At 43.9% G+C, this 13677-nt stretch overlaps 1 protein-coding gene across 1 annotated transcript in view; it reads left to right on the top strand.

Moving 5' to 3' along the window:
- Positions 1 to 33: 33 nt before the first annotated feature.
- Positions 34 to 13677, top strand: part of GEMIN5 (gem nuclear organelle associated protein 5) — a 36409-nt gene continuing 22765 nt past the window's right edge. Inside the window, exons 1-10 of the mRNA XM_066613506.1 lie at positions 34 to 192; positions 2010 to 2164; positions 3583 to 3764; positions 5085 to 5227; positions 5388 to 5513; positions 5903 to 6035; positions 7500 to 7662; positions 9751 to 9963; positions 10616 to 10701; positions 12058 to 12140. Of these exons, the coding sequence (XP_066469603.1) occupies positions 45 to 192; positions 2010 to 2164; positions 3583 to 3764; positions 5085 to 5227; positions 5388 to 5513; positions 5903 to 6035; positions 7500 to 7662; positions 9751 to 9963; positions 10616 to 10701; positions 12058 to 12140 (1432 nt within the window). The 5' untranslated portion in view covers positions 34 to 44. The remainder of the gene's footprint in view (positions 193 to 2009; positions 2165 to 3582; positions 3765 to 5084; positions 5228 to 5387; positions 5514 to 5902; positions 6036 to 7499; positions 7663 to 9750; positions 9964 to 10615; positions 10702 to 12057; positions 12141 to 13677) is intronic.

The raw sequence follows: 13677 nt of genomic DNA, 5'->3' as shown, positions 1-13677 counted from the left end.
CGCTTTACGGCTGCCGGCTGGCGGGTGAAGGGAGCGCGGGGCGGATGGCGGCCGAGCGGGTGGTGCCGCCTTCTCCCAACTGGTACTGCAGCCGCTGCAGCGACATCTCCGAGGACGGGCGGCTCTTCGGCTTCGCGGCGCGCCACGGCATCTGCCTGCTGGAGATCAGCGCCGCCGCGCCCGCCTTCCGCGGTAGGGAGCCCAGCCGGCGCCTCCTGCGGGGCCACTGGGGGTGCGCCTGCAGCCGGGGGTGCTGGTGCCGCCAGGTGGCGTAGCCGGAGGGGGGCGGAGCACTCGGGCTGGCGAGCGGCCCTCCCTCCGGAGCACTTCCCGGCCGCATGGCTCCGTTTTCTCCCCCCGCCGGGAACGGCTGCGAAGGGAGGGCCGCCCCCCTCCGGCTACACCACTGGCACTGCCACCTGTGGTGCTTGGGGGTCTGGTGGGACCCCCGACACCTGCCACCCGGCATGGGACAAGCACTGCGAGGCAGCAGACAGTGGCAGCAGGCTCTCCCGCCTCCCCAACCCTCTCACTGGCGTTGGTCCCGTCCCATCTGGACTCCCCGGACCTCCTCTCGAGGCGCCCCGGGCAAAGCTCCGAAGTGGCACCCCCTGCATGAAGCCGCCCCCCACTCACATGGAGCGAATGGTTCTCCCGGGCGGCCAGAGAAGCCATCGGAGGCTTAAGCTGCTTCAGACTAGAAACGCAGTTTCCAACTGGGTCAGGAGCCCTGGTGCTGCCCCCTCCATGGCAGAGGGGTGCAAGAGACCCCCCATCAGCTCTCACAACAGCCCTGCAAGGAGGAGCTGGCTGTGGTGTGACTAAGCCTTGTGCCCTGGTGCTGCCCCCTTCATGGCAGAGGGGTGCAAGAGACCCCTGTCAGCTCTCACAACAACCCTGCAAGGTGGAGAGGGAAGAGCTGGCCGTGGCGCAGCTGAGGAGGGATCTGAGACCCCCCCCTCAGGCGGCTTCCCATATGGTCCCAGAGGCGCACAAGGCTCTGCGCCCAGGGGTTAGCTCCATTCATGAATGGCAGGTCCTCTGCTGCTCCCAACCCAGAAGTAACTGGTGATGATGTCAGTTGTCACGATGTCGGTGACCGCCGGTTGCTTCCAGTGGTACTTCCAGTATTTCGACCGTGCAAAGTAGTACAGTGGGGACAAATGTTGAGAAATGGCATTACATACCATTGTGTACAACCAACTTTATCTGAATGTATTATGTCATGTTGTTCTATCATTGGAGGACAACCCATCCTGTAATATGCCATTAGTAATTTCTGGTTCTCTGTCCGAAGTAGGTCAAAAGGAGCAGTGGTATACTAAACTATTGGTCCATTTAGCTTAGTGATAGCAGTCATGTTTTTCAAGTTCTTCGACAGAAGTCTGTTTTTTCATTTCCTGACATCATTTATCTGGACTTGCCACAGATTAGACCTGATGCTGTAGCATGTCTACCACCTAGGAAAGCAGAAGTGTCTTGATGCGCTAATGCAGTGATTTTCAACCTTTTTTGTATCACAGCACACTGGCAAGACACCATCTGTTCTTTTGACAATCAACAAGGCACGCTACACTGCAGGTGGGGGGCTAACATCCCCCAATGGCCCTACTAATGAATGATCCTCTCCCAAACTTCCCTGTCACACCTGTGGACAGTTTGAAAACCACTGCTCTAAAGGCATTTAAGAGCATTGGTTACTTTCATACATTGCATGCTCAACATGCCCATGTTGGTTGAACAAAGTTCTACATACAGGAGATACAGCAGCCCTTAAATTATGTAACCAGGTATGCTGTACCCAATTATAGTGCATACGAGCACCCAAGGAACTCTCTCTCTCTTCCATCCTTGAGCACAATGTTTGTCTGGATTGCAAAGAGATTATCTTCTCATATACAGCCATAGCTGGTTACATGTGTAGGAAGTCATTATTCATATGGTGAAAAATAAGTTGTTTGGAGCTAAACATTTATTCATTTGACAATCATGCTATTTTACTTTCACAGGGGAGCTAGTGGGCCACACTGAAAGGGTTTCTGGTTTCTCTTTTTGCCACTATCCTGGTCAGAACAACTACTGTGCCAGCAGCTCTGATGATGGAGTTGTGAAAATCTGGGATATACAGAACTGGGCTGTTGTGACAGAACATACACTGCATCAGGTAATATTTTGGCTGTGCAAAGGCCAGATCTGGAGCTCCTGGATCTTCTGTGGTGTGTTACAAATCCTGCTAGAATTCTGAATGGTTTTCTATTGAGCTGTCCATGCTGTGGATTTTAATTTACAGTAACGTGGATTTTTATAGCTCAAATTTTGTTACTGCAACTCCTGAAAAGATATATAAACTTCTGTGCCCCCCTCTCCACAGCTAATCATGACTAGCACACTTTGAGAAGTCCTGGATTAAGACAGTTGGACCATGTATTGTCTACTGGCTTTTGAGGGTATTAGACAGGAATCTTCCCCAGCCTTAGCTCAAGATTGCCAGGATTGAACCTAGTTCTTCAGAACTTTGCAACTTTCCCCTGCCCAAGCTGCTTGTGAGTTCCCTGGAGGTCATGATCCACACTTTGAGAGTCTTATAGCTTGTTCTTAACTATATTTACAAGGCAATACATTTGGTTGTTTTTCCACAGGATTTACTTCCATGTAAGTCTTTTCAAAATTGCAACCTTGGATATTTCATGACTGTTTTTGTTTAATGTCTCTTTAATTAATTTTCAAATTATAGAACAAACATTAATAAAAAAAAAATTCCACAGACTATGCCTCGCATGGCAGAGTACAGTATTTCCTTTTGTTTGTCTTAAATCTCTGACCAGTCAGAATCCTTGGATGACTCCTGGTTCTAGTATTGTGTATGAGAGAAAACCACTTCTCTATTCACTCTCTCTGCACCATGAATAATTTTCTAAGTCTCAATGATGGACCTCCTTATTTATTTATTTAGCGTATGGCGTATAATACATGGACTTGTGTAACATTTAAACTAGATCCCCCTTAATTGCCTTTTTTCCGATCTAAAAAGTCTTAAACAGTGTAGCCTTACCACCTAAGGAAGGTGTTTCAACCCTTCAGTCCTTTTGGTTGCTTTTGTTTGTATTTTTCTCCACCTCTGCAGTACCCTTTTTGAGAAGTGTCACCAGACCATGGTATTCCAAATGTGGCTGCACCAGGGATTTATAGGGGGCAATATAATATTACTATTGTTATTCTCTGTCCCTGTTCTAGTATGGAATTTGCCTTCTTCACAGCTGCCACATGCTGGGTCAATTTCTTCCTTGTGCTCTCCACCTCAGTCTCAAAATCTCTTTCCTGGTTTGTCATGAATGCTCAGATCCCATCAGTGCATATATCAAGCTGAGGTTTTCTGCCCCTGTATGCCCCACTTTACAGTTAGTGACACTGAACTGCATTTGATGTTTGGTTATCCTTTCACACAGTTTGTGATCGTTCCTCAAGAGGCTGGATTTGACCCAAGGGCCACCAGTTGCTAATGCCTACTCTACACAGTGAAACTGAGAGAGAGCTTCAGAGAGCACCCATCATTAATATACCTTTTCATTATTGCTTTCTTAGAATACGATTTCTGCATTGCACTGGTCGCCCAAAGTGAAAGATTTGGTTGTATCTGGTGATGATAAAGGAATAGTGATTTGTTACTGGTATAATCGAAATGACAGCCAGCAGTTTTTCACAGAGCCAAGAGCTATATTATGTCTTGCTTGCTCTCCACATCATGAAAATTTTGTGGCCATTGGGTAAGTACTATAAGACAGTTACATATTCTTTTTTTTTTAGTTAGGTCATTGATTTACTGTTTCTAATTAGATTATTTGGGAGCATGTTTGGTTATCACATTCAAACTGGTAGAATAGATTTAGCTTCAGTAGCACCTATTTCGTATGTTGTTTATTTTACGTCTTCAAATGTAAAGCTGTGCTTTATTTAATGTCTATTTTCCAGAAAACAGTTCCTGGAATGTACCAAACATCTAGGCCAGCTGAGCCTTGTGATTGTTAACTGTAATGATGTTTGAGCATTTGATATTGTGAGAAGCAGAATCAAGGGCTAGGCCAGGAACCATTGTGAACTGCTGTGAGAAAGCTGTGCTGTTTTGGGCAGTGTGAAGCACCTTACTGGTCTTCTCAGTAACAGACAAACTTGGAGTTGTGATATGGCGGCCTTCACGCTGGCACCAAGCTCTTCCAATAAGAATAACAGGGTGCAGCTGTGATTTTTCAGTTGGAAGGGGATGAGCAAGAGTACATGGCATTGAATCAACCAATGAGGTCATTTTCTAGTTATTTCAGCTGGTCTGAGCCTCTGGTTGGTCAGCAGTCACCATATATAAGCGTGTTGCTGGGATGGGACAGGGGCTTTTCTGATCATTCCATCATACATCCCTGTACAATGAATGTGCAGTCATATTTCTATTCTTTAATAAATACCATATGTGTAAAGGTCTGTATGGATGAAGGAATTGATCCAACTAAGTTATGCCTTGGCCACTTAATTCACTGCACTGAAGCAAATCAGAGCCTTGAGACTTGAGTCCCTGGAATGGGGGTGGAGTCGGGTCTGAGTTTATAGGGGCTGGGGAGTTAGTCTGTAGGCCTTCAGCTTTCCCTTGGTTGAGAGACTGGCTATTAAGAATGGGTGGTGGTACCTATTGTAGGGCAAGTTGCTCTGAAAACCACACATCCTCTCTATTGGGGTTGTTGGGTCAGTGAGCTGGAGGTGTGTGCAGCAGGTAATACCTATAATTCTTCCTGTTACTGGTTTCCCTCCTGTTTAAGAGGCATTCAGGAAGTATTGTTGTCTTTAGAATTCATATTTTCTGGAATCTTTGGTTCTCTTAACTGGTAACTTGTTTAACTGCTTCCACACCCTGCTCTTTTAAAATACAGTGTCTGCTCCTGACTTGCAATGTAGGAGAGGATGAGATGGGGTAGGGGAAGAACATGGAAAAGACTGCACAAAACATTTTATAGGTAGCATCCTGTACTAATGTTACTGAGTAGAGCATTATTAGTTGAAAATTTAAGTATCTCTTTTTAACACACCTTTTTTATTTTAAGCTATAAAGATGGGATTATAGCTGTAATTGACATCAACAGAAAGGGAGAAGTTGTTCATCGGCTGAGAGGTCATGATGATGAAATACATTCCCTTGCTTGGTGCCCTCTGCTTGGCGAGGAAGCTTTTTGCAGTCAACATCAAGGTATGTATAGAACATTCGTGTGCGTGCAGCTTAGGATCAATGGGTAATTTTGTCATTATCCTTTTATGCACAAGTGCAGCTGACCTAAAGAAGCACCCAAATTATGCAGTATAGCTTTCATTTTAAGGTAAAGCAGTGTTTTTAAAACTTCATTTCATAGTACACTTGGAAGAAGATATTACTACTGGAGACATGATAGAGGAAGCGGCTGTAATGAAAGGTTATTGCTTAGCCTCAGGAAGCAAAGACCAAACCATTCGTGTGTGGAGCTGTACTAGAAGCAGAGGTAGGTCTATACATTTTGGTATGCTTTTCTCTGGCAGTGTATATAGAGATTCCTCTCCCCCGTTTGCTCACTTTGCGCTTCACCAGTTTCACTGTTTACAAAAAGCCAGCTCTTTTATTGTCATACATTTCCTGACACTGATAGAATTAGAAAGATAGGCCTTGCTTTTCATTGAAATTGAAAAATTGGATTCTAAAAACTAAAGCCTATACGCTTCATACTGGTTACCCCCAAGTGCACTCTTTAAATTTGTTCTTTGAATCACAGACCAATATTTCATTCTGAAAATGAGTTGTGTTTTAAGGAATCTGCATTCCTTGGGGTTGAGCCAGAACAGTCACTAGCACTTGAGGCAAGTACTTCTGTAACAGTTGGTTTTGTTTCTGTAGCGTTAACCACTCTGAAGTTGCCCTTTTTGAAAAGGAGAGGTGGAGGTGTTGATCCAATGGTCAAAGAGCGCCTCTGGTTGACTGTGCACTGGCCTCAAAATCGACCTACACAGATTTTTTCCAGCTGCTTTGGGTAAGTAGTGTTTTCAATTAACTTGATGGAATGCAGGGCAACAGTGATGGAAAAAGATGCAAGTGTGGAATTTGGCAATTTTATTATATGGGAAATCCTTGATATGCTATAGTTACATTTCCCTCAAGCAATCCATAATGCTGGAATCCTTATCTCTAGGAGGCTGTTGGCCAACATGGATCTGTTGGCCACTCTGCACATTTCAGCACCTGGTGGCTGGCCAAGTTGCTGAATACCTCTCAGGCTACTCTGCCTGAGATTTCTCCAAAATGGCTTTGACTAGAACTTTAAGTCCAAACATTCTGATAGTGGCAGTACACTGCTGCTTCCCTGTGGGGTTTTCTCTAAGCAAGGGAGCTCTCTTCTCCCAGTCCAGCGTTATCAAGGTCTTTGCTAGGGGAAACATCTGGCTTCTCTCCCCTTACCAGCTTCTTGTGCCTCTCTTCTTGCATCTTTTGCATCTCCCCAACTGACCCCTTTTTTCTCTCCACTTGCTTCCTCTTGCCGCTGTTGTGTGCCAGTCCTTATCTCTGTAATACTCCTTTGTGTGTTTTTTTCTCTGTCCCTCCTTTTTCTTCTCGTAACCAGCGGTCCCTGTAGTTTTCTAACAGAGCTGTGCAGCAGCAGCTCCAGAGCACTCAGTAGTGATATCATTGCCATTGCTGAGTTCCAGAGTGCCATCAAGGAAACTGCACAGGGCCTAATTTGAGCCATGTGACAGTGTAGCTTAGAGAGAACAGTGTCTGTTACACCTTGCCTGCCTGCCCCTTTAATCTGCAGATATCAGTGCCCTGCTGAAACTGCTGGAAACCGATGATCAGCTGCCATGCTGCAGATGCATGTGGTGATGACATCATCACTGGGTACCTCCATAGAAGCTTAGACTGAGCTTTGGGATCCCGGGGCTCACTGTGATCCCTGGCTTGTCGCAACTGATAATGGGTAAGCCTACAATTAGTGGGGTGTTGAGCCTTTTCATAGTGCATTGCTTAGTCAGCAGGACTGGCTCTGGAGAGACAGTGGGAGGTGCCTCCTACCTAGCCTCTGCCCCAGCTGTGCCTTTTTCAAGAGAACCTCCTTCCTAGTAGGTAAAATTAAAAACACCCCAGTGTCATGATCCCACTGTCAGGTGAACAAGTTGGAGGAGTAAGGAAAGGTAAAGAAACCTTCCAGTTTCATGTTTTTGGAGGCATGTTCAAAAATTTGGTGTTTATTTCTAGGCAATGTATTGAATACATAAAATGAGATGTGACAACACTTGCTGTGGTTCATCTTCTTGTACTAGAAGAGTTCCATGCAAATTATTAGAGGTGTTTGGGAACAGTGTTATTTACTTTACTCATAAGTAAGCCCATTGTGTTGAATAGGACTTACTCACTGGAAGCAAACACCTCTACAAATTATGGTTGTTGCATTTTGAGAAGTGTGTTGCTAATTTTTACCTATTTTTTCATTCTCTCACAGAGGTGAACTACTGCAATGGGATCTGACTCAGTCTAAGAAACAAAAATGGGAGCTTCTGGGATCATTATCTGAAGGACAAAATCATTCCAGAATAGTGTTCAATTTATGTTCTTCACTCATAGAGGGCAGAGAGCTCCTTATCTCCATTTCAATGGACAGGGATGTAAGAACTGCATATCTGTTAAAATACTCCATAACTATATCATTTCTTAGAGCTTTACAGATGTAGCTGCCGTCAGCAGTCCTGGTTCACTTCCATCTGCTCAATATGATCATAATGTGAGAAACCCCTTCCCTTCATCCAGTTGTACCACACATGGCAGATAACTCTTTCAGATGAGAATTCTCTCTCTTTCTGTGAGTAAAAGAGACTCCAAGACTTGCTCCAAGACTTGTGACTTGGACAGTCTTGGATGTTGGAGACTCTCAGAAGCAGCAAGGATCTCCTCTGTTGGTTATGAGTGTCTTAAAAAATGGTATAAAAGTGAATAAAGAACCTTCCCATTCCCCAAGTGGTTGAAAAATTGGACAGAAGTGAGAATTGGCCTCCTGTTTCATGATGGTGTTTGCATTAGGAGACAGTGAAAATCTCTATAAGGTGCTTTTTGAAGCAATAGGTGCAAAAATATCTATTGAATTGACTGACATTTGAATATTGAAAATATGCGGTGTGGTCTTAAGCCTGATTGAGTTACACTCTTTTCTTTGAATGCAGTGGGACTTACAAGGGAGTAAATTTGCTTAAAATGCAGTCTTAAATCTCCTTAGCCCTTGTGCCATGAATTTCAGATGACTGAACCATCTACTCACCCTTAAAGCAGATACCTGCTTATTAGCAGTGTTACCCTTTGGAATGCTTTCCAGTTTGCCATATGCATTAGTGATTCTCCCCCTAAACGTTTTCAATAAAAGCAATAAAGAAGCATAGAATATTGAAAGTTGGAAAGGGCGTTGGAAATCACCAACTTCAACCTCCTGCTCAGTGCAGTATCTCTGCACTGCTCACTTACAGTATCTCTGAATTGGGAACTGTTCAGCCTCTGCTTGAAAACAACCAAAGAGGGAGAGTTTGCTGCTTCACAAGGCAGACTGTTCCACTTTCAGACAGTGGTTACAATTAAGGAATTTTTCATCATGTATAGCCTGAATTGATTTCCCTGTAATTTCAATTATCAGTTCTGGTCCAGTGTTTCACAACACTTTTCCCTCAGTGTACCACTTTGCATGGTCTGCCTCTTGGAAGTACCACCAGAAAGAAACTGGCAATGATGTGATTGCCAGTTAATTCTGAATTGGCCCTTTACTGCTGAGATGCAACATGACAAACAGCGGTGAAAGGCTCAGGGAGAATAGGAGGCTTTTTAGTGCACATGAAAAGTGCACACTGGACCTCTGTCTGCCAGACTGAGACTCCTACTGCTGCTTGTCACATTGCATTGCTGGTCTCACTGCCAGGTGGAGGGGGTCTGGAGATCCCACAAGTACCACTGGATATCACCTCAAGTACTACCTGTGCTATCCATACCACTGGTTGAGAAACACTAACTCCTACCCTTAAGCAACAGAGGGTAAGTCCTCCCAGGTATCTGATGGTCCTTCAAATATGTGAAGACTGCTATCATCTCTCTCTTTATTCTTTTATTTCTTCCAGACTAAACATACCAAACTGTTTTAACTGTTTCTCCTAGGACTTGGTTTTCCAGACCCCTCACCACCTTTGCTACCCTCCTCTGAACTTGTTCCAGCTTATCAGTGTCCTTAAAATGTGATGCCCAAATCTGCATATAGTATAACAAGTGAGGTCCAACTAGTGCAGAATAAAGCAGAACAGTTGCTTTTGAGGTGTGGACTGAGTGTCTGTTTTATGCTTCAGCTATGCATTTGCTTTCCCCCCCCCCAACCTATGCTAGCTTTTAGGAAATGATAGGGTGATTTCTAAGTGCAGCTGGGCATTTTGCTTATTAATATGTTCCAGAATCAGTCCAGGTATTGACATCAAGCTGACAGATCTGTAGTTTCTGGTTCACCTTTTTATCTTTTCAAAGATGCGAATGACATTTGCTCATTTCCAGTATTCTTGCAGCACCTAAAAGTCTAACCAGTTTATTTCAGTATAGGCTTTTGTGGTCTGTGCTTCATTGAATGCCCAACTTGTTTTTGCTGCAACAGACTAACATAGTTACTCCTCTGGAAGTCAGTGATGTTTTGCTAAATTCTTAGTGAAATTTTTTCAATGTTTCTCTTTCTGTAGATAAAGTGTTGGGACCTGGCATCTTTACATTGCTGCTGGACAATGCCCTCTCTTGGGGGTTTTGTTTATAGCCTGGCGTTCTCCCCTGTGGATACAGGCTGCGTTGCTCTAGGAGTTGGGGACAACATGCTTCGGGTGTGGAATACCATCTCAATAAACAATCACTATGATGTGAAAACGTTCTGGCAGGGCATTAAATCAAAGGTCACAGCTGTAAGTGTGAACTTACCTGCTTTAGTTTTTTAAGAGTGTGTGATCATTTTGATTCTCAAACTCATTTTGGACATGGCCTGAATGGGATCCACCTTGTATGCTATGTAGTGGGCCCCTGGCAAGAAAGCACAGCTGCGAAGGTGATCCTAGTTGCACAGTTTGAACCCAGATGAAAAGAAGCACAAAATGACTAGTTAGAGCCCGAAAATTTTAAGAACCTATGACCAACACTAAGAATTGCTATTTCAAGATAGTGAAGTAACAACAAATTACAGGTTACGTGGTATAACAAAATTATGCTTTGAATTGTAATTACTTATTTTTTGGAGCCATAGTACTGAACAAAGTGGATGATACTTCTAAAGAACAAGAGAGAATTCAAAGAAAATGGTTTTTGCAGAGCCAGAATATCAGGGAAGAGTGTAATCAAATTAGTGTGTTCTTGTATGGAGAAGGCATTCCAGTCTAGAACTTTTAAATAAACTTCCCATTTCCAAATGCCAAAGTTTTATTTAAAACAGATTGTCCCAATTCAAATTTTCAGATTTGACAACTTGATGAGTCTGTTTTGCATTCTGCTTTTCAAAGTAAATGTAATTCCAGGAATACCAAAAAGCACTGAAATCCTTATGGTTCTTTCTGTTGTTTGTAGTTGTCCTGGCATCCAACTAAGGAGGGCTGTTTAGCTTTTGGAACAGATGATGGGAAAGTTGGCATCTATGACACCTTCTCCAGCAAGTAAGAAACAACTCTGCCTCATTAACGTAATTTGAGGGGGATGAACATATGTGAACCAACTCTTTTTATAAACAATAATTCTTTGCGATGAGGCTGTAAATGTGAAGATAGTTCCCCACTGTAAATTTTTGAAGCAAAATCAAGATCATAGGAATGGTAAGTAATTGGAAGACAGAAACCATGGCCTCATCTACATGCTACAGTTGATAATGCTAATTGGACACAAGCTCCATGAGTTTTCTTCTTTCATATTATGCGCTTACAACAGTGCTAGTGGTGAGGTAGAAGGTCTTTCACTGTGGTTGGAAGCTATGCATGTTACAGAAACCATGCATGGAGAAGCACAGAAGCTATAGTTGGCTACCTCTAACTGTAATAAGCAAGTTGATCCCAATTTATCCTGCCCCAGGCAGGCATGCTCCACTTTAATTGGCTGTTGATTACAAGAGTCTTTTCTTGGCTGATAATTCACCTTATCCTCTTCTCCGAACAGACTTAAAATGAACCACTGGCACCTCCCCACTATCCTATGCAGAGTAGGCCAAAGTGTGCCACAAAAAGAAAGATCCTGTTGGGCAGTCTAATCCTGAGCTGCCCGGTGCCCAGAGGAGCAACGGTGCCAAAATGGCTGCCACTGCGTCCTCTGCATACCAGGCTGCCGCCAGCATATTGGGGGGGGGAGGACATTCGTCCCCTCCCTCTGGGTAAGGGCATAGACCGCAACAGAGCTACTTGAGTCTGCACTGGCTATTTTGCCGGCACAGAGTTGAAAGACCATGTTGGGCCAAAAGGACCAATGTGGGGTTCTGGATCTGGCGGAGCAGATGTTCACATGTTTCAATCAATGAGGGTATAGTCTGTTTATAGTCTGCATAGGTTGTTGATCTCTAAAAAAGAGCCCCGGGTACAGTAATCCAGGTGAAAGTGTGTACCCAAATGCAGATACTTTGCATCTAAGCACATCATGACGCCTGAACAGCCCTTTAGAAAACTTCAGGATAGACTGGTAATCATCTTGTCCTAGAATTTGCAACTGAATGCAGACAAATCATGAAAACTGCCAATATTAAAACTGCTCTTAATTATTAAAGCTGCTTAACTTTTTTTAGATTTTATTTTTTAGCAGTGTTTTTAACTCAGCTGTGCTTCAGATAATGCACAGTTGATGTACTTTCTTTAAAGATGACCCACCGTCTCTGATGCTGTCATTGCCTTCCCATAACTTTTTATCTACTTGAGAGACAGAGAGAAATTTTTAAACACAGAATTTTGGTCTTATTATCAACAGCCTTTGATACCTGCTGTCAGGCAGAAAGGTGAAATATTAAGGTATAAAATAAATTTATCTTCTGTCAGACCGCCACAGATCTCCAGTACCTACCACAAGAAAACAGTGTATGCATTAGCCTGGGGACCTCCTGTTCCTCCATTATCTTTTGGTGAGTATTGGGAGTCTGTCTCTGATAACCAAAATAGCCTGTTGTTGGTAAAGATGCTCTGGTTGTGTTGTAGAAACAGCATGATCCAGTCTATGAATATGTTTAGAGCATCAGGCTCCAAACGATGGCGTGTGGGCTGGATCCAGCATTAATAAAAATGATGTTACTATGGGGCACAGTGCTTGCTGTTCTGCACCACAGCATCTTTCGAGCTGATCTCCTCACAAACTCGCTCTGGGCACTTGCGTTTGCCTGGAAATCAGGGTGCAGTCTGTTGGGGCAACAAGCAGCAGAAGCGACTTCCCAGCTTGAGTTTGTGAGGAGATCAACTTGAAAGATAAGCGACTGCAGTGTGGAATAGTAAGTGCTGCACAGAGAAGGCATTTTGTAATGCAGTGGTCCTGCTGTTTGGAGACCCCTGGTTTAGGCTGGGAGAATTTTGGGGGCGGGGGGAGGTGGGGAGTAGGCAGAAGGGGGCAGGACAAGGAGGAAATGGCTGGGAGGGGATGGGACCCTATCCTCCATGATAGACTGAAAAGCCTGACACAAAGGCTCTCCTAGCCAGTGCAGACTTGAGAAACCTCATTGCAGGACCCAGGGCTTTCCCTGGGGAAAAGGGACGAAATTCCCCTTCCCCCTCTGGCAACCTCAGTGGTGCCACTGGATGCAGCGTTAGCCATGTGTGCCACTGCACCTGGCAGAGCCACTGGAGATAGGGTTGGGCTGTGAATAGGATAGAATAGTTAGGATTCTGAGTGAACATGTATAGGATTACAGAGTAAGTTTAAGTGCATTTGTTTCATTTGTTACATTTGCCATTTATTTCCATTCACTTAATGTGTGACTTTAAGACAAAATATGTTCTATATATGTAAGTTGTAGAGCAGACAAGCACAGGTTTTGAAACTGTTGTTTGATACAGCCACATGTGGTGGGAAGCTCCCAATTAGCCCTGGACCAGGGCAGCAGTGATCAATATTGGAAGGAATTTGAGTGTTGCTGTGTTGTGCAGAACTATTGTCTTAACGCTGTTGTCTTAAGCCTAGAGCAGTGGTTCCCAAACTTTTTAGAACCAGGACCCACTTTTAAAAGCGACACTCCATAGGGACCCACCTAGGTTTACCAGATTAAAAAAAAAGACATCTAGAAAGATTTATTTATTTATTTATAAGTAATAATAACCAGAAAAAGACCCTCAAACATTTATCTTCCTATATACATGCTTGCAAACCGCAGGAGTTCAGCTCTTTGCAGGGTAGTTGGCAGCTATAGTATCTGATTTTTGAATAGCCTCAGGATTTGAGGTAATTAGTTATCTGTTCTTCCCATCACACTTTGGAGACACACCAAAAATCAGGTCGTGACCTACCAGTGGGTCCTGACCCTCAGTTTGGGAACCACTGCTTTAGAGGGTAATGGAACCACATTGCAGAAAGCCCTTAACTCCATATTTGTGTTTTATGCTAGTCTGAACATTTTTCCTGCTGGACATTTTCAAGAACGTACTTAACAGCCTAGTAACAACTCTGACAGCCAG

Source organism: Tiliqua scincoides, chromosome 2, assembly GCF_035046505.1.
Source record: "Tiliqua scincoides isolate rTilSci1 chromosome 2, rTilSci1.hap2, whole genome shotgun sequence".
In the NCBI taxonomy this organism is placed as follows: domain Eukaryota; kingdom Metazoa; phylum Chordata; class Lepidosauria; order Squamata; family Scincidae; genus Tiliqua; species Tiliqua scincoides.
The sequence above is the reverse complement of the archived record's forward strand: the minus strand, read 5'-3'. Positions and strand labels throughout refer to the sequence as shown.